This window comes from Chlamydotis macqueenii, chromosome 19 (assembly GCF_036417535.1).
Source record: "Chlamydotis macqueenii isolate bChlMac1 chromosome 19, bChlMac1.mat, whole genome shotgun sequence".
In the NCBI taxonomy this organism is placed as follows: domain Eukaryota; kingdom Metazoa; phylum Chordata; class Aves; order Otidiformes; family Otididae; genus Chlamydotis; species Chlamydotis macqueenii.
Window position 1 is genome coordinate 6,927,516 of NC_141574.1, and position 24,894 is coordinate 6,952,409.

The following is a 24,894-nucleotide window of genomic DNA, read 5'->3' on the forward strand; positions in this document are numbered from 1 at the left end:
AGCACCCAGAGGTGGGAGCAGGAACTGCAAATCAAGGTCTGCAGGCCAGCACCGCGCGCGAAGGCTGTAAGCAGAATATTCAAGAGCTTGGCCCGAGGAAAAGGAAGGTTTTAAATAACTGACACACAAAGCACAGAACATAACAGTTTATTGGGTAAAAAGAAAAGCAACTTCAGTTGTACACTTCAGTGAAATTAAAAATAAATAACTGATTTTTAGAGCCAAATAGTTGAAGAGTTGCTACCATTTTGAGTGGCCGTGTTTACCAAAGAGGGGCTGCTCGTTACAGCAGCCGGGACATCCACCGCAGCTAAGGAAAGCATGCCTTTGGGTGGGTTTCTGAGGGGTTCCGTGGGGCGCTGCCGGAGCTGACCACCATTGACTCAGCCTTTAAGGGAGGACATTCCAGCTCGCATAATTTCATCCACCAAGAGAATGTTGCTGGCGATCACCGTGCTAGAAATATGAAATAAACATTGTTAGAAGATCTGTTTTGACACAGTTCAAAGATGACTCAGCTTTGTTTCTGCCTTTCAAGACAGCTTCCTCTACAAGGGATCCCTCAATTCCGTATTACTCTGTCAATTTTAACAATCAAACACCCAGTGCCATTTGAAATTAAAATACTGTAACACTTACCATGAATGAAGCAGTTGCTTTTTGACATTATAGTTATCCCAGATTCCAGCTGCTGCAGCTACCATTGGCTCACCTACAAAAGAGGCAAAACGGTCTTTAAATCACCAGCTCATGCAATTCAAAGCAAGACTTCCCGCTGTCTAATATCTGATACTGCTCGCTACATCCAACAGCGTTGCTGCGTGCTTTACCTTCACCAAAACTTCACCAGAATGCGCTTAAGCACTACGGCATGCCGAGACTGACTGCAGCAGCAGCACCCCTGCCAAGGCACTCTGCACCGCTTTTCATGAAATGAGGTGTAACTTTCTGCATCCAGAGCAGTGTTATGCTTCACGGAGCTGAGCCGTGACAGTTTCTTACGAGAGCATCATCCTGTTATTTTATGAAGTTCTCACCAGTGCTCAGATCAACTCCAGTGAGTTGCCCCGATTCCGCATGCTCTGTCTGAACCTTCACCAGTGTTTCCTGGGGATCGTAACCAGAGTTCTGAGCAAGAACCTTTAAGAAAACAGAAACATTATTTCATGTTGTTCATTAAGAGAGACCTCCAGCAGAAAAAGCGATGGGTCTTAGAGTGCTTTAAAGCCACTTTATTCAGGAGTTCCTCATACCTTAGGGATGATGAGCAGCGCATCGGCGAAAGCTTGAACTCCAAGCTGGGCTCTTCCTTTTACATTAGGTTTATGCTTAACAAGAGCATTAGCTACTGCCACTTCTAGCGCACCTGCTCCTGGAACCACACATCCTGCAAGGGAAAACGCGATACTGACACTTCACAGTAAGCATCCATTCAATTATAAACTGTTAATTTTTACTGTAGTTTGAGCTCTTCCCCCATCCTTAAAAAGACAGCTTGTATCTGATCAGGTAAGTACTTGTACAGTTATCAACTACTTACAAAATACAAGGCATAAGAACAGAAACTAAAAGCACTTCATACTGAACTAGACTCCACCTGGTGTCTGACTGCATCGGATACCAAGGAAGCCGATACAAAATTCGGTAATTCTGAGGTGAATTTCAATAGGAGATCCTTAACACTGCTAAGGAGAGCAGAGACTTACCATCCTCAATAGCGTTTTTAACAGCACGCAGACCGTCTCTCACTGCATCCTTGATTTGTGTGAGCGTATGCTTGTTTGGTCCCCTGATCAACAGGGTGACAGAGCGGGGGTTGTCACATTTCTCAATAAAGGTGTACTTCTCTTCACCCTGCAAAACAGGGTTATGTGTTCATTTGTTTCATCAATGTATACACTTAATAAAAAAATGGAACACACTTTCACATTCAGTTCTGCACTAACAGCACTTCAAGAAGTGATGAGAAGCAGTAGAACCTTGTTTCAGTTTTCTCATTTTTACAGATATTCAAGTATAACATAGAAATAACACTATGAAAGCACACTATGAGCAGAGCAAATATCCAGGTAGATGTTCACATACAAGTGGATAATGGCATGTGACATGCCACCAGCCTTTATTCACGCCCCAGTATAGCTCTTAGAACACTTTAAAATCCACGCACAAATATACCAAAAGAAAATCTTGCATCAAGTGAGATCAGTAGAAGCGTATTTAACCCAGCTCCAGCCGAAAGCCCAGTCATGCTTACCAGTGTATACTCATAGACAAGCCCAGCGTGCCCCAGACAGTCAGGAGTGAGGTCCTCCACAGAGTTCATAGCCGTACCGCCGCACGCAAGGGTCAGTCTGAGAGGGAACACATACAGCTGAGCACTGCTTTATATAAGTAAAATCTGAAGTCACTAACAAAAGTATTTCAGCACGCAGAACACACTTCCTACGCTTGGAACAGTTGCTTCTGTTCATGAAAAGAGCTCTTCACAAAAATAAGCTAGAATAAGTAGAATTAGGTCTCCTCTATAGGCGTCCAGATTTGAACCATATTGAGAGCTCAAATTCCTGCATCACCCACTGTGCTGAACTGACATGTGCATGGTTCGTACAAACTACCCCGAGTTACACCAGTTAAGAGCTGGATAGACTGAGGTGGACTTTTCAGTGCAAGTCCTTGAAGGTGGATTCAAGCAGACTTTATTCACTGTTCAAGTTTGGAAGACCAAGTTATTTACCCCATTGTCTTCCCAGGAACTGACCTTTCCATGTTCCTCCTTTTAGCTCTCCGCAAAGCGACTATTCCTTCTTTTGCAAGCGCATCCAAGGAAAACGGATCTATTCCCTAGAAACAAAGAAAGTGACCATCAGGATAAAGAAAAAGCTAAAAACACGCTCTCTCAGTCTGACACTAATATGTCAGGGCTCAGAGAAGATCTCCAGTAGGAACCGTATACATATATTCAAAACTCCATCAGCCTGAATTTAGCTATTTCTGTCCAAAGAAATGTACAAAGTGAGTCAAACAGCACACGGCTTGCCAAGAAAGCTAGCATTCCAAATTAATTTTTCTAGTTAGTTATACCCCTCATCTCACCTTCTGGTTGATCACAACAAATCCTTTATCTGAATCGCCACAGACTCTTCTTTTCAAGTCTATGATTTTGTTCACTCTGTCTTCAATAAACTTCCTTTCTGCTTTCACTAGCTTCTCTCTCTCTTCAGCACTTTTATAGAAGAATCCAGAGCTCACCTCTCTGAGGCAGAAAAAAAAAACAAAACACCAAAAAGGCAGTAAGATAAGTATTCTCTATGCTGAAGAAATGGACTTGACCATAAGGAATCAATCCTAAAGAAAATTAAATCAAAACAAAACAAAAAAGAAATGCCCCTCAAAACCCAGCATGCAACATGCAGCTGGCTCCTGCTCTCTAGTTCAGAGCTTTTCCATTTGAAACTGAGCAAACTCTGAAGTGTATTTAGATGTTTGCTCTACAAGATAAAATTACAGCCAAGAAAGGAAGGACTTCCAGCCTTCAACGAAACAAGAAAATAAAAACCACTACGAAGCTCTGCCTCTGAGAGGCATTTTCTTAGCCACCAGCTTCCCTTTTCCAAAAAAGGACTGCAGAAGGAGCATCACCTCTTTCACTCCACCTACACAACCTGCCTCGCTGCCGAAGAGTCTATGCAGTCCTTTTGGTTCCTAAAGCACACCTTAAGTAAAAGTCTTTTAAGACAGGACCATTCTGCTCCTTGCCTTGTCACTGTATACTTACGTTTTCTCATATTCTAGAGATACATTGCAAGTAAGAACATAAGCATCTTCCACTCTTTTCTTCATGTCAGGATGACGAGCACCATGATCCAAAACCAGCCCCCTAATCAGCCTGAAAGATTAAAAAGCGTTTTGTGTGTCAACATAAGCGTAACAGAAGATACGTACTTGATGGAACCGACAGTGCAACTGGTCAAACACAAACTGTCTGTGTGCTTGTGTCGGGAGTAAACAACGGTCATGTATCCCACTTCCAAGGGCACGCTCATTCTCATGTAAAAAGCATACCAGAGTGTGAAAAAGGAATTTATTCTGGCATAGTGTCTGACTGCATTAGCTACAGAGGAAAGCTAGTGCAGAATTCGTCCATGCCACTAAGGTAAATGTAAGGGCATACGGAATATCCAACTAGATGACTACAGTCCAGTTTCCATTTACTGAATTCTGTGTTGTACTTGTAATTAACAGATACAAGCCTAAAGCATAAATCGAGCCACAGACACTGTCACTAAGGAAAAAAGTATTTATTCAGCATTGTTCTGTAAAAGCCTAAGCCAGTATTTACTCTTCGCTATTCAAATATCTTGTCAAGGAATCAAGGTCAGTGGCTGGGGAACTTCGGCTGTATAGACAGAATCTGTACAGCTGAAATCTGTATTTCTGCCTTTCTTTCACCCCTTCCCTAATAACTTTTCCAGCAGTAGCTTTAGGACACCCAAGTTCTTCTAAAAAGAAGACAGAAACCCAGACTACCCAAATATCAGGGCATCATTAAACTGAAGCTCAAGGATACTCATTACTTACGTTGTGTCAGTTTCTGATTTGTGCTTCATCTCCATAATCTCTACCATGTGGAGGTCAATAGGCTCATCTGGTTTTCTGACTGTCAAAACAGAATCTACTACAGCCTGGAATAAAGGGCAGGGGAAAAAAAAGCCCCAGAACAACCATTAGTCTTCTAAAGTGCAAGTTCACATCTTTCCATCCACCCTTCACTCAAGTAATAATCACAGTACTTTAAAACCTGGACCTCTTCCCAAAAAAAAAAAAAAAAGAAAAAAAAAAAAAAGAGGCAGGAAAGACATGTACACTTACTTCTGTCAGGATGTCAGCAAGCTCGGTGTGAACTTTGGTACGGAGGGATGTTCTGGCAACATCTATAAGGGTCTCCCTGTCCATCTCCTTGGTTACTTTGACTTGCTCCAAAACTTCAAGTGCTTTTTCCTTCGCAATCTCAAATCCTTCTGCTACTATTCTAGGGTGCAAACCCTAATGCAAGGAAAGAAGGGAAATCATTAGACAATAGAAGACAAAATGGTACTTTTTCACAAATAAAACCTGTAGTTTCAACATTCCATGTAACTCCAAAACATAGCGAACATGCATCCTACAAAGACAATCAAATGTACTGTCCTTCTGAATACATATAAAAGGAATGAAATCCTTCCAATGCAGAGGAAAAGTACAGATTATTCTAGCACAGAATTGAAACCAAGGGAACTACGAAGCACACTTGGGTGTTCACTGTGCAATATGAATCCTATTCTGTAACTTACAATATTCAAAATACCTCCTATCAGGGAGGTATTTCTCCCTGTGAACAAGTAAGTAAAAGAAGTGATTTAACTCACACAAAACAGACAGAAGGTACCAGACAAAATCGTACTGAAACTACAGTACCTACAGTAAGTGGATTTGATTTCAAACAAGTCTTAACTCCAGCTTTTCCCCATTTTACAAGTTCTGTGATGCGCTCATTTTAAGCAGAAACACGTATTTATTTTCATGTTTGACTTAAAAGTATTAAGCATTAAACACAAAACAAGTTGAATGGCCTCAGACAAAGCTTTTAACTTGTCCACCCACAAAAGAAATACTACACATATACCTCAGAAATATAGAGATCTGCCTGCTTCAGGAGTTCTCCAATGATCAAGACATTCGAAGTGGTACCATCTCCAGTGATGTCATCTTGCGCTGTTGCTACTTTTGCTATCAAGGAGGCTGTGGGGTGTTGTATTTGCTACCAAAAAAAAAAAAAAAAAGAAAGAAAAAAAAAAAAAGAAAGAAAAAAAAAAAAGAAAGAAAAAAAAAAAAGAAGAAAAAAAGTTGAGCATTAAGTCTTACTGCACTGGTACAGGAAGCAAAAAATCTGAAATCACCTAAACAAAATATTTAAGGACTAGTTGATGTTTTAATCATTATGAGAATTGAGCAGGTTTCAACAAGTAACATCAACTAACAACAACCACACTGACAATAAGTTGACTGAATTAATCCATGTAACGCTATTTCCCCCCTCAGATTATGCATCTATACACAAAAACGTTGACTGCTAAGAGCCAAACTAGTCCTCAACTCATTATAAGCTTGACAGAGCCCTTTTCACCTTTAGTTGTGATGGTTCATCCTTTGCCTAGGCTGTTCCTGCCACCAAAACCAGCACGTTTAGAGCTAATTTAGAAATCTGCACGACCTGACTGGTTTGCTATTCCTTCAGCAGTTTATTTTACTCATTCTTATGAAATTAAAGAACATGCAACTAGTTTGTTGCTTGTCAAATCCTCTGCTAAGTGGCACATTTGCTGTTCCAGCTATGGTCATCATTCCTGTTTGGCCAAACTTCACAGTTACCACAGGTGACCTTCTGTTACTTACAGAAGTCAGTCTTTTAATTTAAGGAACACAGACATCAATTAGCATCTCCACTGGCTGACTGGAGAGTATTTTAACATAGGTTGAAGCCTATGAACCTACAGAGCAGCATCCATGTTTCAAGAGGCTGGTGCCTGGTAACTGTAATACAGCGAGGCAAAAACCAAATGGGACCATTTATACTGTTGTTTAGCTTTTTATCTCTGCCCCTGCCCCAAGCATTACTCCTATTGTGAAAGAATCAACACAATGAAGTTTTCCTGTCTGCCAGATCACCGTGTATATTAACTTCAATACTTTACGCTGAGTTACAACAGATTGAGTGAAATACTCCACGTGCACTAACAGGTCGTGTTCGTCTGGGGGACGGGGGCACACTGCAACCAGACAGCCCCGGGGCCCAGCCACGCCGCCGGGCCCCGCCGGGGCAACAAAAACCCCAGTGTAATTATTTAAACAGTTTATGTTTCCTTTTTAATTGACAGATTAGCACACAAACGTTATTCGACATCTACCAAGCTGCACTTAATTACTTTCCTCCCAAGGGACGTTTCCCCCTCAACGCACAGGGCCAGATAGCACAGAAATACAGCCCGGTGGAAGTGGGGGACGTGGTCCCCCCTCAGCCACAGGCAGTCTTGGCAGCACAGGAGCAGGCTCCTGCCTCCCTAAGCCCCCCTCACGGCTCGCCAAGGTTCCCACCCCCGCCCAGGGCCAAGAACCAGCTCACCATTTCCTGCAGCAGCACGTTGCCATCTTTGGTCAGCTTGATGTCTCCGGCCCCCGACACCAGCCTGCGGACGACACGAGGCGGGTGAGCAGGCCCCGTCTCCCCGGCCCCGCCACGCGTTCCCGGCCGACGGCCCGCACCGCTCCCTCCCCATTCATTCAGCCCCACCCGGCCGGGCGGCCTCCGCCTTTGTTCCCCGCGCTACGGCGGCGGCAGGAACGGCGTGGAACCTCACACGAGCCTCTCTCCGCCTTTCTCCTCACGCTTCCCCTCAGGCTGTAAAGGCCGCCCGCACCCTGAGAGGCCTGCCCGCCCCCCCAAACCCGACGGGAGGTGCTGGTGGTGGTGGGGGGGTTCCCTCACATCTTCATGGTGCCCTTGGGGCCCAGGTTGGTCCTCAGCACGTCCTGGAGCCCGCGGGCCGCGCTGATGTTCACCGCCAGCGCGGCCTGGGCACGGGCCACCTCCGCCTTGGGGTTGAGGGCCTTCACCGCCATGGCCGCCGCTCCGCTCCGCGTTGGGCCAGGCCGCGCCGGGCGGGAGGAGCCGCGCTCCGCGGCGAGGGGCGGGAACGGGGGACAGGCCGCGCCTCCCCGCCCGCCCCTTCTAGAACACTCCGAGGCGCGCGCGCGGGCCCATTGGCCCGCCGTCGCGCCAACCGCCTTTCCATTGGCTGCCGAGCCTGTCGCTCCGCCTGCTCGCTCCCGCCCCGCCTCTGAGGCGCCGCGGGGACGCGCCGGCGCGGTGGTTAGCGGGGAGCGCGCCCCCGGAGCGGGGGCCGAGGCGGGGGGGTGGTGCGGCCGGCGGGGCCGGTAGCCAGCGCGGTCGGGCGGTTCGTGTGTGAACCGGGCCTTTGAACGGGCAGGGTCGCTCGGTCATTAATCCCACCCACTCATGTGACCCTCACCCCCGGCCAGTTTGCAGAACTGTGAGAATAAATAATTAAACCGTGAGATTTAACATTAGATCGATAGAATTAATAGTTAAGCGGGCAGGATTAATAATCAAAGTAATTCTTGGTAAAAATTCAGAGCTGAGGTTAATCAAAACTGTAATTCTCTTAATACACCCGCTGCCTCGGCCGCTGGGGCCTGCACAGCCACCGCAGCACAGCCCCGCACGCCCAGGCTGTTCCGGGCCTGGACCCTCCGCGAGGTTTTCTAAGCATGGGGGACAATCTCGCCAAGGCCATGCAGAGGTTTCCCGTGAGGCCTGTGGAAGAAAAACACAAAAGACTGCTGAAGTTAAGGCCACCTTGATGGGATGCTGGAAGTGTTCGGCCTCTGTGGCCTCTCAGGGTCCAGTCCTTGCGGCGGCACAATGTTTGCATCTTACCGGCTTTGCGCTCCCGAATGGAGGAGCATTGACAGGTTCCCTTGAGAGCACCTTCAGAAGAGTTCCTGCCGTGGTTCCTCACGCGCACCACGGGCACAGATTGCACCCAATTTGGCTCCCGCATTGCCCCGTCCGGGCTTGTACCCCCAAACACTCCTCTGCTACTTCTGGGTAACTGGCAATACAAGGCGTGACACAACACTCTTGTTATTTCAGGTGTTTCGTAAGGAAGGTGCCCGCCTCCAGAATAATCATGGCCCGTGGCTGCAGAGGTGTGCCAGGGAGATCCAGGCCAAGCGGTTTTTGGTCTTCCTGCTGCCCATCTGCTCTGGAGGGTGCTAACTGCCAGCAAACAGAGACAACTGGCCGCGAGGCCGGGATTTCCTCAGTATTTGGTACAGAGAAGAAAGACCGCCTTCCTCAACGCTCATCCACCAGGCGTGAGGATGGCGCAGGGTACATCTCCCCCACTCTGTCCCAGTTTCTGCAGCAGCAAGCCCTGGATGCAGCCCTGGACGCTGGGCTCCAGCAACCCACTGGTGCTGAGCAGCAATGCAATGTTATCGCGCCACTTCCAGTAGTAAACTCTAAGCCTGCTCTTTGGTACCATTTTGCTGCAAAGGCATTTTGGGGGAGCTTACCTGAAACAGTGAGCGTCAAGTGCCAGGGCAGACTCGCCAGCCTCCCCAGTTTTGGCAGTAGGCTGTGGCACCTGCTGGAAATCTGCTCTACTGCTTTGGGCGAGGATCTCAGGTTTCTGGGCAAAACGCCACGCTGTGCCAGAGGATTCCCAAGCCTGGCCTGTCAGTCTTGACTTGGCAGGTCTGGAGGGGACAGCTGCTAATATGCTTGGGTTTCTGGTTTTTAAATGTTTTAGATGGAGTTGGTGTTTGAAGGTAATACAACACAAGTTTGGCGCCCTTTTGTTTAGCTGAGCAGTGCCTGTGTCTTGTGAAATATTTTAATGCTGACTCTTTAGTAGGGTGGCTGGGCTTTCTGTTCTGTTACTGTAATGATTAGAAATAAACAGTAAACATTGCAAAATACAGGAAATTACACTTGGCATTTCATAATTGTCTCTGGAACTCTGTTAATGTTTAGTCTTCACTTTTGTTGGGATGCTACTGGCCTGCTGAAACCATAACAAAACAAAACACGCAAACCCAGCCCTGAGAGGCTGCAGTGCTGATATTTGAGGTTCGTAGGTGCAATGCTGAGTTAAAATACCTGAATCCCCAGCTCTGCCCTGGATTCTGTAGCCCCCGGGTCACACACAAATATTTTTCTAACCTTGCTTCTCTGGTTTGTAATTCTTTTGCCTTGATCGTCTCTCAGGGCTGTTCTCAGTAGAGGGCAGCCTTGTCAAATCTATACGCATACCAGTGGGCACGTTGTGTTTTATATTTTCCTTGCTGTTGTTCTGTGACCCACGTGGGTGATGTGCAGGAATTATCCATCCTAAACACCTGTGACCTGTGGGGCTGGCTGCTGAAAAAAAAAAAAAAAGAAAAGCCATTTTCAAAGATATTCTAGTCCTTCATGTAGGTGGTCTCCACTTCTTGTGGAGAGGCAGACCTCTCTGTGTTTCTTTCCCGGATCACATCTGTGGATAGTAATTTGATAGTTATTTTACGGTATAGTAGCATTTCCCATTTTCACATTAAATCCTCATTTTGCAGCATTTTTTAGACATCAGAACAAACTTGTCTTCATTTTTCAGTCTTTTAGCTGTAGTTGTTGAACTGTTCTGCATAATTGTTTTTAGTGCACAGTAAAAATACAGAGTGATGCTTACTAGGTCTGAATTGTCCGTTGAAATCAATGGATTTACAACAAATTACAGCACATTAGAATCAAAATATTTAACTGAATTACAACCAGCGTGTCTGTGAAACTAAACCAAATAAAGGGAATATCCTTCATGAAATATTCAACAGGAATTCTCTTAGTCAAATCATACACTGCTTATCTTGGCAAAAAAAACCCACCTCTGAGATTCTCAGTAAAAGCAGTTTTCTTTCATGTTTATCAAGATCTGTTTTTTGTTAACCTTATTCACAGAAATGATTTCTAAATCTGTTTTAAAAACATACTGTCCTGCCACGATAAAACTAACAAACAGGACCAGGCTGAGCAGTGAACCATGTCCAGTTTTGCAGCAGAGGGGCTTGGTACCATCTTTTCCTGACACTAGAAGCTACTAATAGATGCTGATGTTGAGAAATGGTCATGTACTGAGAACTCCTGAAAAAAACATAAAGGAAAACATGGCAGGAGAGGCACACAAGGCTATTGATTTTAAATAATGCATGTAATTTTGAGGGGTAATACTGCCAGAATGGCAGAAGAGATCATGCATAGAATGTGGCTGGTGCATCCAGGGGTGCAGAACAGTCTTCTGAGACAGGCAGCAGTCATAAGACTCCTATCACAAGCGAATGAAAGAAGCTAAATCAGCTAAACCAGGCTTTCTTGACCTTGAACCAAACAGCCAGCTTCATAGTTCTGGGTTGGCAGCCCTCTGTTCTTAACAAATGTCCACAGTGATGTCTGAGGGAAGCTCTTCTGTGGGATGCGAAAACACGAGCACAGACAAGTTTTGTAGTTTTTCTGTTGCTTTTGACAACATTGCATTTGGGGAAGCAAAGCAGAGCCTTCTCATAAGCAGAAATTTTAATTTTGCCTTCAAAGCTTTTGATGAATTTTGATTTGATTTTTTGTGTGTAACATTGCACACTCTAACGCACTGAGTAACAGCTTTAGCCAAAATACGATATTGCAGTCTTAACTCACAAAACATTTACTCATCCACAGTGAAAGAAAAGATTGTCCCTGCCTCGCCTCTGATTTCACACCAAGAGGAAAGAGAAACTCCTGACTGCTGCTTATCAGAGCCCCTCCTTGGCTCTCGTCGTCCCGTGCCGGTGCTCTGCGTGGAGCGAGGAGAGTTTGCAAAGAGCCATCTCGTTCCCTCACGCCTGTGGCACAAGCTGGCTGACGGGCGAGCGAGCTCCCCATCATCTTGTGCAGGGTCTGCTCCCTGCCAAGCCGTGCCTACCCAAGCTGGGAGCGACCCAAACTGGGCCCGAGCGGCTCCTCCCCCGACGTAGAGAAGGTTACACCTCTCTTCCCTACGCCTGTCAGCGAACAGCTGGACTTCTCTGGTTACATGTGTGCAACCATTTAAAAAAAACATCCAGGCTGGCTTACTCAGCAGATTATAAAAGAGTGATTTGCAAAATGCGGCTTTCTTCCAGATCAGCCCGTGCCGTTGTATTTATGTGACTGAAGGTCTCAGCTGATCCCTCCTTTTCTTGTGCAGCCAAGAGGTTTGCAGCAGCAGCAACAGCCACGGCCAGTACAATACTGTAAGTCACTGGGAACGTTTTTTTTTTTCTCTCAGTTTGGAAGGGGATTGCGTTTGGTGTATCAGATCCATAACACTTACCATATTTTTCTAGCATAGAAAATGAAGAGTATCTTCTGCTGGGGCTGTGACTGTGCTGCCCTGCAAGATGCAGCAACAGTGTGGTGCCTGTTTTATAAGAGCAGCATGAATGAATGATGCAATCATGCAAGGGGGAAGCATCATCATTTTGTCAGGACAGGCAAGAGGGGATTGGAGAGCTGGGAGGTGCATGTCAGCATCCATCAGGTTCCCTCTACCACTTTTCAACTGCTTTTAAAAAGGTGGTTAAATAAATTCACTGTTAGGCACTGCTGTTCAGATATCAGTGTATAGGTGCAAACAATTAATCTCTTGACTTGCATACAAGTTTGAATGACTACCTTTAAAAAAGTGAACCAGAAAGTGTGAAGCAAGCTTAGTGAGGTTGAGGACTGAATCTTCCTATTCTTACACTGAAAATCACAGAAACACACAATTATGGATGGATGGGTTGAACTTTTAAAGAGTAGTACTTGCAGGAATGTAAACAACAGTCACAATTTGGTTAAATATAACTAATCTGCTTAAATATATCCCCTTTCCTCCTAAGCTTTCAAAACATCTTGCTAATACTGAGAATTAAACCTCAACATAGAAAAGCTGTATTACTATATTATTCACATTTTACAGACGTAGGACTAGAAACAATGAGGATTAACTGGTTTGTTTGCACTAATGCCGTGGAAACACTCCTGTGAACATTCTTATGAGCAGAACCACTCCTGTAGTGGGAACAGGTCCCGCGAAAAGTTTCAAAAAACGATTTTCTCCAGATCCCATACTCTAAGCAGCAGTTTCCCTTCAATGCAACAGTTTAATGTGTTTACATTTCTGTTAATCTCGCCATATGTTTAATGCAATGTTATTCTGCTGTGGGAATGTATCTCAGAGTGTATCTCAGTGAAGTGCTCACTCTCACCTTGTTAAAAGGGAAAGTGAATCAGAATAAAAAACACCAGAAACTGTCACCAACTGTAGCATATTCCCGAGTGATCTGTTTCAAAAGATATTTCAGGTAATACTTCATTAAGATTCACTTAATCTTCATTTTTTTTCACAGCAATAATTGTGAACATAATGCAAAGTAGCAGCGTGGCAGCAGCTCTGAAATCTGAAATGCAGTAACAAGTGAAGTTTAGTCACAATGAGGATTTAGAGATCTCCTCAAGATCTCATCAAAATATAGCAGCCCCAGAACACCTGGAGTTCTCAGTACCATTTACTTGTTCCTTTTCAGGACATGTAGCAGATACTGCAGATGTTTCAGTTTTTCACGGTGTGGCAAGTGCCCTTCTCCGAAGGGTCAGCAAACAGAAGAGATTTCAGTTGTTTTCCTTTGACATGTGGTCTTACATAATTCCTGTGCCTGCCTCTGTGACTCCACCCTCTCTGTTACGAAACAGAACTATTTCTTGTGGAAATGCCAGGTTTTTTTCCAAGTGGCCTAATGAAGTACTTCATAGTCTGGAGGCAAGGAGATCTCATGGGAATTCCACTTTTCCCTTGTGATTTCCTTTTTCTCCATCTTTATCTCAAGTTTCACTGTACCTCTCTCCCTCTGTCACTCTTCTTATATCTTCTCTAGTCACTTCTTTGCTCCTTGTGTCTTCTCTTCCCCATTTTCTCCTCTTCTCCACAATATTTTTTTATCTGACCTGTAGAAATGTTTGGTGCTTGGATGCTTTTCCAGCCTGGAAATAATAGGATAGGAATAGATTACCTGTCTGAAATTCAATGGCAGAAGGATCAGAGATTTTCTATCCATGTTTTTCATATGGAGACAAGACTCGTTATCATTAGTTGTGGGAATTTATTTTTTCTTACCATCTCATTAAAACATTGAGACATTTAAGCAATCAGATGCCCTGTATTTCAGAGTAATTAATCTCTCCCAACTGTAGAGGCCTGTACCATTCTGGAATAAAAAATTGCTGCTCCCTTACTACAGCTATTAAGAGATTTGTCCAAAGAAAGGATTTACACAGCTTCAATTCCTTTTGCTCACCTGTGGGCAAGCTACTGTGTCTGCCCTTATTTCCTATGCACACTTACCCAGAGGTGAATTCTAGGCAGCTTCCAGGATGGCCCAGTGACAATTTTGAAAACAAAGGAGGGAGCAGAACCTCTTCTCCTGCTTGTATTTCCCCCCACTTCTGTTGCCCATTACTTCTGCCGTTACCACTAATAGCCTTGCCTTATGGTCCAATCTACATTTAGGGCTGGGAAAAAATTTCACAAGTTACTGGAATTGGCATGTCACCATTTGGATGGCATTTGTCAGCCTTTGGAGCTGATGGTGACCCCTGGAGCTCTGCCAACAAGGGCAAAAGAACCTTATTTCATGGCAGGTGAACAACCTCTAACTCCTGAAATTTGCTTTTCCCACCAGCAAGACTCCCTGCAATAGCTGAAGCTGCCTTCATAGGTTCTCCCCTTTGCTCCTGTATGAGCTTCCCTACTTTACAGTTTATCACAAGTTCTCCCACACGTGTGATGATACATTAGCCAAACCCAGGTCTGTGTTTTCCAGGACTCAGTGCCTACCTGTAGTGGAAAATGGGAAGATTTTAGCAGGTCACTGGCCAAGGGAGATCAGGAACTATTTACGCATTCTGCATTTCAAAACAAATTTTTTTTCCCTTCCAACTTGTCATTTTTAGGCACTGTAGTGCCTAAACCATAGCTTGAAACTCTTTTAAAAGAGTTATTGCATGGAACGAATCGAGGACAGGGTTAATTCCAACCATGGCTCCACAACTGGTATCCATAATTTTTCCTCTGGCTTGTCCATCAAAGCGCAAAGTCCATCACAGCAGTGGTCTCGTCATTGTAGGTAGGGAGTATCCAGAAGGGAAAGGAGTACGAGAAATGTGGATACCAGAGAAAAGGGAAAGTTAACATCTCTTCCTTCCTGTTCCCAATGTGTGTTTCTAGTGATAACATTTTTCTCAGATTAAAATTTTGAAGACATATATCCAGAAAGATGTTTCAGGTTCTCACCAAGAAATCCCATCACAGTGCGGTGTTCCTGCACAGTAACATTGCATCAGAATGCGGTAACGTTGCAGTGCAGCCTCAGGTTAGCATGAGGCAATGTGACAGCTTTGCATAAGGAATCGGTGTTGGAACACCGTGACGCAAATGTCACGCCACAGTGATGCAACAAGTTTATCCAGTAGAGCAAATCCTTAAAATTGGCACAAAACCCATGGCTGAATTTTTGGTGGACTGTATAATTTCCAGTAGGTTAGAAAAAGTTTACACCCTGCCATTTAAAAAATGTTAGTAGATGTATTTTTTTTTTATTCCACTGCACAGATATTTCTAGCAAATGGCTGTCAAGGCCTGCCCTAAAGTCAAAGCCCTCCTGCTCAGAAAATCAAAATCTTCCACTGAAAACACACACACGGTGCTGTGGAGCCAAGGTCAAGTCAAGGCTAACACAAAGTAAACTTGGAATTCACGTGTTACCTGCCCACCCAGTGCCAAGTCTTAGCTCAGAAGCACTCTCTGGCAGAGGGAAGTTTTTATGTCCATGGCCACTTAAGAGAGAGAGGTTTCTCTTATGTGCTGTGCTGATGGTATATGAGTGTATTTCTTATATGTGCAGTGCAGTCTTTACAGAAAAACAAAACAAAACATGTGCTGTCTGCAGCAAATAATTATTTAATGATGCTTTTAAAGCTACTCCAGAGTTTTACAACATGTCCGTGCACGGAACAGCTCTGATGCACCAAGAGCAGAGAGCTGTCACACTATTCAGTCCTCATTTCTGCCTTTCCCAGAGGAGGAGTTTGTAAAAGCCCTTTTCTGGAACATCTCCTCTTTACTGCGTACCCGCTCACCTTTGCTTTCTGGCACACGGGGGAGGTTGAGCCCAGGCTCTGTCCTACTTCCCCACACCTAAACCGAATGCACAGGAGGGACGTACGGCTGGATGATACCTGCTCTACCATTCTCGCTCACACCTGCCAGGTAGATGAGCACTGAGGAAGCTACTGTGTCACCTTCTCGGCCTTACGCAGAAGCCATGAACCCACTTTGGTTACTATAGCAGTGTGTTCACACCAAAAAACTCAAGAATAGCTAGAACAACCCCCTCAAACAGTACCTGTTCTTGGCTGCCTTCAGATAGCTTTGCCTTTAACGTGACTTGATCTCTCTGTTTCTTTTCTTGCTGTTTCATATCTACCAGCTAAACAGAGATTATGTCTTACAAATACAGTTCTTAGCTGGTCACAACAAGCTTCACCCCTTGGGTTTGGTGGCTTCATTTATACAGACTTTTACATTTCAGTGAAGAACTGGAGTACTCTGTTTTATTCTATACCGATGAACAGATAAAAGATGCGTGTGTGTGTTCTATAAATTTTTTAAGTGATTATGGTAACTTTTCATAAAGCCTTTTGTATCCCAGTATTCACCATATGGTTACTAGTCATGGGAATAAAACCAAAGGTTCCTGTTCCTGCTTTGACCGTTAACGGTTAAGCTGTGATCTCTCAGTGAGCACACAGAAGTCACCTCAGGAAACAGCACTGGTGCTTACCATGTGTGATCCCTGGATGACTCCTGCCTGGCAGTGAGCTACATCTGTACTGATCAGCTCCTGTTCTTCTCCACAGCAAGGTACATTGTGATCATCTTCTCCATCTTCACAGGAAGTCTTTTGTATCTGGGGGTGCAAAGTCTGTCCAAAAGGGCAAAAATTAAATATTTTGTGGGAACTTGTGTGTGTAAGACCTCTCACCATCAAAATTCACATGATATATAGGAGAAAAATAAATTAGCTTAGTGAGAGGAAAACAAAAGTTGAAGGTATATAACACAATGAAGGTATATAATGTGCTGTTTGACAGTATTTTTCCCCCTATCCCAGAGAAAAGAGAACCTGCTACCCAGATCAATTACACAAGACATGTCCTGAGAGAAGTCTAGGAGGTCAGAATAAACAACCAAACAAAAGCTTTTACAAAAATCTGGGAAATGGTAGAGATAGAAAGCTGTATTTGTCTCTAAATGTACACATTGGCAAATAGTGAAGTCCACGTTGAATTCCCTTATGAAGCACAAGGTGAGTCGGGTAGAGGAAGAAAATACCTAATTAACACCTTGTGCTTCTGGTCTGCTGGAGAAGTAGAGCACTTTTAAGTGGACAGGTATAAAAGGGAAGAAAATAAACCTTAGTCAGGCATTGTAATGGAAAAAGTTGTGTCATGATGTTGTGATATCTTAAGGTGTTGAGTGAAGTTCCCAAAGCCCAATAGTTTATTGGGTTTTATAAAAGACTAATTCCCAGTGCTAATGGCCAAATCTTCTATGCATTCATAGATGATGAAGTTTATATTGATCAGGAGATAGAAAAGGCTCCAAACCTTCATGATTATGGACAACCACTCACTGATAGGTTTAAGATACTTGTGTCTACTGTGATCAAGCCAATCCCTAACAGCTGGATGTCCTTTATTATCTCCTGGAGCAACTAATTTGACACACTAGACTGGGTCTGATGAGAAGTCAAGATCCGTTTGAGTGGTGAGGGCAAGATGAGACAGAGAATTGCAAGTCCCACACAGCAGCTGGCAGTCTGATGGTTCAGCAAACGCCAAGTATGACAACCTTGAACCCCATGTGAACATCAATGGGCCGAGCCTGCAGAGAGCAAATCAGCAATTGACCAAGGCTCCACGGCCCACCTGTAACGTAAATTGAACATCAGTAGGCAGCAACAGTGGAGAGCAAATCAGCAATCGAGCCAGACCTCCACCACCGCTCACGCTCTTTGATAAAAGCTAGCTACCAGGCTGTGCTCGTTCCTACCCGCAAGAACCAGAGCAGTCGCGCCAATGGCTCAAGACGGAGTGCAGTACTGTCACTCAGAGAAAGACTTTATCTTGTCCCCTCACAGTAAGAAGGTTCCTAAAAGGATGGCGTCCCTCTTGGAGATGAAAGAAATCTTCCGCAGTGCTGATGCAGTATGCTTTGATGTGGACAGTACAGTCATCAGGGAAGAAGGCATTGATGAGCTTGCGAAGTTCTGTGGAGTTGGAGATGCCGTCGCAGAGATGTATGTATATTTGCTGTTTACTTCATAGGAAGAGTAGTAAAAAAAATAAGCATGAATAAGGTTAATCTGTGGCAATTAGTTTATAATAGGGATTAATTCAACTCTGTCATAGGAGATTATTACAGTTTAAAAAGGATTTTAGGAATAATAAGTGGAATTAATGCATAATGAAGTAACTGTGTTCTTTTGAAACTGTGAAGCCACTCAACAAAACCGTACTTACATAAATTCTCTAATGCAAATTTATTCAATAGACTAAGACCAGCCCTCATCATTAAACTTGGCTAAGCACTAGCAAACCTTATTATGAGACAGAGCAGAGGGGACAACTCTTAACACTCCTCTGAGGCTGATACTTCCATTGGAACTTGTAGGAAAAGTTGTTACTTTCAGAGAACAGCACCTGGCTGCAGTTTAGGAATACTGGTCCCAGCAGCTGGGATGCACTCACAGAGGGAATGAAGCAATTTTCCTTTGCCTCACTGGCTCTCACAAGAGCTCCAATTTGTGGAGCTCTTCTACCAGAGGTTGCTATGAATCTTCTCAGTGTACCAATCTTCTTCTTTACCACATAGAACCTATGGACTCTTGTTTCTCATCATTCTTCTTTAAGTAAGTGTTCTTTGGAGAAGCCTCAACTTGTTAAGTGTCACTGAATTGTTTTCTTTGCATCACAATTTAGGACCCGCAGAGCTATGGGTGGCACTGTGACATTCAAAGCAGCTTTAACGGCACGACTAGGTCTCATACGTCCCTCCTATGAGCAAGTGCAAAAACTAATATCTGACAACCCACCTCAGCTAACACCAGGAATAAGGTAAGAAGAATTTCAGATGATCTAATGAAAAGTCCTCTGCACATGGCATAAATCAACAAAATTCTGTGACATTACTGAGGCTGTAAACCATAGAGCTGGTTTAGATTGCCTCCCTACTCCATTTCCATGTTGTTTCTGTACAAAGCTTATATCAGGAGCTTAGAATGGCCTGAGTCCATGTCAAGTGGCTAAGCATCCATGTAAAAAGAAACCAGTCTTAGGTGTTAACTGGCATTTTGGCTGGCAAGCTCAAATTCTAACTCAAGAATTAAGTGGGCATGGAAAATAATCTGTTCAATCACATCTGGTTTTTGATGGGAGATAGATGGAACTGGGAGGAGATTTAATACCCAGTATGAACTACTGGCTTGCTCTATTCTGCAACTGTATTACCTCTCTCTTACACTTCTGCGTGCAGTCACACTCCTGGACTCAGCTTAGGGGATTCATTGTTCAGAGCAACCCATTCTGTACTGGAGTCCCTAAAAAAGTATTAAAAATCATTAAAGAGAAATACATATATATGTGTGTATTCATTCATCTTTGGGTTTGGTATAAATATTAGTTAAACTGTGAAGGTTTGTTGTTTTTTTTTTTCCTATTCAAATTGTTTCAAACAATTAAAATTAATTTCTTTACCAAAAAATCTGGCCATAGCTCTAAGTCTAAAATGTATTTAGCATATACAGTAGTTTCAGACAATATTGTGCTTGTATTTTCTCCTTGAAATGAAGCACACGCTCAGCTTTTTCTGTAGAAGGCATAGCTAGATTTAACTACAAAGAGAATGTTGTTTCCTTGTTTAGAATCACATGATTTTCCTTTTCATTCCTTCCTCCTTTTCTGTGTAGCCTGCTTTAAGCTTCCACTTTGCTATTTAGTATTTAGCATTTCTGCTGTTACTGCTCCCATGTCTACTGCTTAGCATTGCTGCATGCTGATGTTCCTGCCTCTAGAGCCAAATCCCGTAAAACTTTTAACTGCCTTCAAGCCCCATTGACATTAACTGAGTCTGAGAACTTTTACCTTTTTTGATTCCTTTTCTGTAGCTGGTGCCCTCTTCTAAAGTGGTATCAATGTCCAGTGCCTGGGGAACCAATTCTGAGTTAGAAAATGTTTGCACTTTGCACACTTTCAGCCCACTTTTCTATTTTGGTGTAGTGGCTTTATCTTCCCCGCATTCCCAACAAGATTTATTTTCTTGCTGTTTCTTTACTTCAGAAAAATACCTGAACTGGATCTGCTCTCATTTGTTCAAGGGAACTAACATGAACTACATGAAAGAGTAAGGAAAACATTTCTAGGGAGTGCTTGCTTCTGAACAACTGAATACCTCTTTGTCTCTAGATGTGATGGTTTTGTTCAGCTCTTTTCATGCAAGCTGTATGTACAAACATACAAAAAAGAAAGAAGGAAAAGCTTTGGGCAGCAGAGATGGATGGAGCTGGAAAGCAGCACACATTCTAACTAAACTGGAATAACACAAAGTATGGGCAGCCTCTTTTAGGAAAGACATATTTTAACTTTCTTGCTATCCCTAGATGCTGCTAGGCACTCACACTTGGTGACTGCTCTTTCTTCCCAGGGAGCTGGTGAGCAGGCTTCATCAACGAGGGGTCCAGGTCTTCTTGGTCTCTGGGGGGTTTCAAAGCATTGTGGAGCATGTGGCCTTGCAGCTGAACATTCCGACAGCAAACGTCTTTGCCAACAGGCTGAAGTTTTACTTTAATGGTGAGATTCCCTTAAAGTCTCTTTTCTCTACTAATTAATGCCACTTTTTTTGGTTCAAATTGTCAGGTATTGGGTTACAGATACTGTCCAGCCTACACGACCTTGTTACCAATCCAGCTGCCTCCAAGTATGAAAATTGCAAGACCTTACCAAAAACATGAGTTCAGGTCATTTTCCAAACATGAAATAGAGCTGTAGTTACTTTTTAATTGCAAGCTGTGCCAAAGGTAAAATGTCTTACAGTTGCTGACAGCAGAGTTTCATTTTCTCTTGCTCGTTCAAGTTAGAAGAGTTTATTACACTTACCTGCTTTCAGAGGAAAAATTCACTTTCAGTGACTTTGAGGAATGTATGGAGACCAGTGCACTTCAGTAGACCTGTTCTGGAGTTTAAGGTAGTGTCATCAAGTGGAACTTGATTGTTGCTGAGGTTGCTTCTTAGGCAGTGTTTCATACACTGTTTATACATCATATGGGATGCTGCTCTTGAAATGTTTACAGCAGAATGACTGGACCAGAGTAACTCAGAATGGATTTGTCACACTACCCATACAGGGTTTCTACTTTTGTCTTAGCATTTCAGCTCTTTGAAAATATCCCCACTGAAGACCTGGGTGAAATCCTAGCTTTTATGCTTATCTTCCAATTACTTCTTTGGGATGCTGAGACTGTGAGGCTTGCATGTAATTAGCTGTTTTCTGAAGTAAAGACCATAGGTGTGTATCTTTCTTCACTTAAAATAAAATATGCTGTGTCTAAACTTGTCCTTCCACTGTGTTCTAGGAGAATATGCAGGATTTGATGAAACACAACCAACAGCTGAATCAGGGGGGAAAGGAAAGGTTATTACTCATCTGAAGGAACAGTTCCACTTTAAGAAAGTAGTTATGATTGGAGATGGAGCTACAGACATGGAAGCTTGCCCCCCTGCTGTAAGTATTAAAGAATTGGAATTCTGAATTCCCTTTGAGTAAATCCTTTGGGGGAAGAAAAAAAAAAGTGCAGTCTCAATTCTTTATAGGCCTTGAGGGAAGACCTTTAGCACATCCCACAGCCTAAAAGAGATCTGTGTGGAAAGGGTGCACCATGCAATGGTTGATTTCTCTCAGTTCAGACAATCTCTGTAAGGGTTTCACCCTCTGAGCCAGGCCTCCATGAGCACTGTAACAGCCTAGCGACCCATCACAAATCAACCTGATATTATCCCATCTGCTTTTCCCCTCTATGTCCCCACAGTAAGTGCTTGCTTCTGTGCAGACGTCTTACCCCATGAAGTACCGGTTCTGGACAGATTAGCGGTGCTTAGCATACAGGTCCGCACAGATCTGGTGCACATTTACCTGATATTGGCCTAGCAAGAGGGTTCACCTCACTGTACAGTGATGATACCTTTGAAGGTACCAGCCCTGGCTGGGTGAAATGATTAAAAAAAAAAAAAAAAAAAAAGACAGCTTTTATAAATACTCATTTCACAGAGGAGAGACGGAGAGATCTTAATTCTATCTCCCCTGTAGTGCCTTTCTCTACATAAAAGTGCCTCAATGCCTCTTCTTTGCCAGTGCTGGAGGACAGATATTCTAGTGCATGGAAACGCACAAGAACAAACTCCAAGAGCTACTGCTGGTGCGAGTTATGACAGCAGGTCCCTTACTGTTAAATATGTGCATGACCAAAGCAGCTTAGTATTTGCTGAATGCTTTCTACCTGAGGGGAAAAAAGAAGCAGTGGAAATTTTACACACTGCACTTTCACTGCAGATGGTTCTCCAAGATGTAGAAATGAGGACTGTTTCTGGTTAATGATTGAAGGCATGGTTAATGTTTACTTTTGGTATCTATCAAACGGGGTAAACAGAGTTAAGATAAACAGTATAGGGCTAATTGTGGGATGCTGCATGCACGTTCAGATGTTAACTCATTCTTGAATAGTAAGGCTTTGTGTTGCATCACATTTACATCAGATTTTCCATAAAATCTCAGATCTGAACAATCTTAAAGTTACGAGGCACTGAGACACAACTTTCCTATTGGAACAAAACTCTTAATAACCGAAGTGGTGCCAAAATTAAATGTTAATTAACTTCTTGTTAATGATTTGAAAAACAAACATGCAAAGTAAAATAGGGTAAGAGGCAGGGAGGAATATCGTAATTTTAAAAAACAATCTTAAAACCAAATTTAATTGCTGAGAATCTCCATTCCTTACATGAGACTGCAATAATACATGTGCCCATTCTTTCTGTTTTGCCAGGACTGCTTCATTGGATTTGGAGGAAATGTAGTCAGAAAGCAAGTGAAGGAGAAAGCTAAATGGTACATCACTCACTTTGACGAACTGCTAAAGGAACTGGAAGAACGATAAATTATACAGTAAAAATAATATATTTAACAACTATAAATCCATTATACAATGCAATTAAACATATATTTGTTTGCAAAGTTGCATTCTGGATTTTTTAATGATTCTGGGTGTTGGGTACCTTCATCTCTGGCCTGAAACTCATGTTGCAAATGGCACCATTCTAGTCATATATTTTGTAATGAAAATGATAAGATTTTTTAACCATCTTTTCCAAGGTGGAAGAGGTCAGTTGATTATTTACTCACAAGTGAAGACCAAAGGTAGGAAATTATCGAGAAGTTAAAAATACCTTAATGGATTGGCCCCTGGTCAATACTGCATAGCTATTGTTTCAGAATCATTTAAGCTAATTCCTATACTTATTTTGGGTGGCAAAAGAAGAATAAGGGGGACACAAACAAGAAGTTTGTCTAATCAATAATAATAATAATAAAAATAACAATAATATAGTCTAAAACGTAAAGGGTATGGCAAGTACTTTCCATTCCAGAGAATCTCAGAACTGGGTTAAACAGTGAACAGATAGGTAGAAAACATTACTAAGTATGCCTGATTTCATGAAAATATGGCTACAGGAGAACCTGAGATGTCAACTGTTACTCAACATCACTATTACTCAACCTGTAGTCTGAAAGACATGAGACACATGCAAAACCAAGATATATGCACTATCCATCAGTGTCCAAGAAGTGTTATTTTAAGGCTAATGACACAGTGGTTCCCAGACCTCATTAAAATACTATAAACTGAACTCCAAAATGGTAATTTTGTAAAGTTACTTAACTGTTTTATTTATTTAACAAGTCCCCCCATCAACCTATAACTGGATGGAAGCTCATCTTTTTTTTTTTTTAAAAAAAAAGTCTACTGATAAAGAAAGTACTGTGGAACTTATCTAGTAGTCTCTTCCTCTGCCTCAAGTGTGGGTCGACCACCCTTAAACTGTTTGTGCTAGAAGTCTAACCTGTTCTAAGTAAGTACTTCTCTGAGCTTGAGTTCACAAATCTTGGTAAGTGCTGCCTTTTTGTCAGCAAGTTCCTGACAACTCTTCGGAGTATGTCTTTTTAACCAGCTTTGCTGACACGTCATGGTACTTTTATTTCCCTGACTTGTAAGAATCTCACCTCTGATAATATGAAAAGCTTTACTAATGTTAAAATATATGTCACATCTTCCACTTCCTTCCATCCATGTAATACCATCACAGGAGAAAGATGAGGAGATACGACATGATTTGTCCTGGGGAAAAAAAAAATCTGGACAAGCTGTTACCTTCTGGTGCTTACAGCTGAAGATTAGTCTGTGTGCTAATTCTCCTCTATGCCATCACATTATTTCATAGATCGGAAAAGAAACAAGTGATGTGCCTTCCAAAATCTCACACTGTCTCCACAAGATAATCATAGGTTTTCACAACTTGCACTAGATTTCCTGAATTTAATCAGATTAAATCAAGGTGCAGTGAGAGAGCTCCTGTCCAATTATTTAAGCATCACCAGCAATTAAAACAAACACTGGTTCTGTTAATTCTGCAACATCATCTGAAAGGATATAGGGGAAAGAGGTGTTAACAAAGCCCCAGAAAGGGATGAATAGCAGCTCTCAGTGATACCACCTGATGTTTTTGGCAAAACAACTGAGGCAATAGTTGCTTGAAGTTACAACAGCATTTAAATACTGGAGAAGTAGAAGGGCTATAAGAAAACAAATTCAGAAACAAACTTCTGATAGCTTTTTAGAGAAAGGCAGACATATAAACAGCTAGACTGAATGTCTGTATACAGTTTAAAAAACTTCACAAAAGCCAGGACAGACAATAGTTGGCAGGCTGCTCACCAGAACACTTCTGGGAGATTAACATGATCTCTTTTAAATTCTTCCTGAGAAAAATCCCAGCCAGCTCCAAGGGCAGCTCATGTACAATCATGCTTTTGTTTAGTCAAGACTGCATGAGCAGAACAAGTAGAAACTCTTTCA

The 24,894-nt window shown here is 42.9% G+C and overlaps 2 protein-coding genes, 3 long non-coding RNA genes and 2 other non-coding genes across 8 annotated transcripts; 1 reads left to right on the forward strand and 6 right to left on the reverse strand.

Annotated features, from left to right (window-relative positions):
- Positions 1–131: 131 nt before the first annotated feature.
- CCT6A (chaperonin containing TCP1 subunit 6A) lies at positions 132–7,723 on the reverse strand. Its single transcript, XM_086763162.1, has 14 exons — positions 7,523–7,723; positions 7,160–7,223; positions 5,663–5,797; positions 4,870–5,043; positions 4,579–4,682; positions 3,776–3,886; positions 3,094–3,253; positions 2,759–2,841; positions 2,255–2,351; positions 1,707–1,854; positions 1,254–1,387; positions 1,038–1,140; positions 640–712; positions 132–456 (listed from the first exon to the last, which is right to left on the reverse strand). Exons 1-14 carry the CDS (start codon positions 7,654–7,656, stop codon positions 384–386), a joined length of 1,593 nt encoding a protein of 530 aa, XP_086619288.1. The 5' UTR covers positions 7,657–7,723; the 3' UTR covers positions 132–383.
- On the reverse strand, positions 4,015–4,146 carry LOC147598356 (small nucleolar RNA SNORA15). The gene has a single exon (XR_015260686.1). It is a non-coding gene; the product is annotated as a small nucleolar RNA SNORA15 (small nucleolar RNA).
- On the reverse strand, positions 5,176–5,306 carry LOC147598357 (small nucleolar RNA SNORA22). The gene has a single exon (XR_015260685.1). It is a non-coding gene; the product is annotated as a small nucleolar RNA SNORA22 (small nucleolar RNA).
- A 433-nt stretch (positions 7,724–8,156) lies between the features above and the next one.
- Positions 8,157–8,875, reverse strand: LOC147598358 (uncharacterized). The gene is made up of 2 exons (XR_015260673.1): positions 8,495–8,875; positions 8,157–8,371 (listed from the first exon to the last, which is right to left on the reverse strand). It is a non-coding gene; the product is annotated as an uncharacterized LOC147598358 (long non-coding RNA).
- Positions 8,876–11,712: 2,837 nt separating this feature from the next.
- On the forward strand, positions 11,713–22,994 carry PSPH (phosphoserine phosphatase). Of its 2 annotated transcripts, XM_010120789.2 has the most exons (6): positions 11,713–11,862; positions 17,851–18,009; positions 18,692–18,826; positions 20,412–20,557; positions 21,340–21,488; positions 22,807–22,994. In XM_010120789.2, the coding sequence occupies exons 2-6, from the start codon at positions 17,870–17,872 to the stop codon at positions 22,915–22,917; spliced, it is 681 nt and encodes a 226-aa protein (XP_010119091.1). In that variant the 5' UTR covers positions 11,713–11,862; positions 17,851–17,869; the 3' UTR covers positions 22,918–22,994. The 2 variants fall into 2 exon arrangements, with proteins under 2 accessions (XP_010119091.1, XP_010119075.1); XM_010120773.2 differs by lacking the exon at positions 11,713–11,862 and having other exon boundaries at positions 17,785–18,009.
- Positions 12,323–17,557, reverse strand: LOC147598359 (uncharacterized). Its single transcript, XR_015260662.1, has 2 exons — positions 16,492–17,557; positions 12,323–13,633 (listed from the first exon to the last, which is right to left on the reverse strand). It is a non-coding gene; the product is annotated as an uncharacterized LOC147598359 (long non-coding RNA).
- On the reverse strand, positions 17,894–20,499 carry LOC147598360 (uncharacterized). Its single transcript, XR_015260663.1, has 3 exons — positions 20,386–20,499; positions 19,853–19,913; positions 17,894–18,029 (listed from the first exon to the last, which is right to left on the reverse strand). It is a non-coding gene; the product is annotated as an uncharacterized LOC147598360 (long non-coding RNA).
- Positions 22,995–24,894: the final 1,900 nt, after the last annotated feature.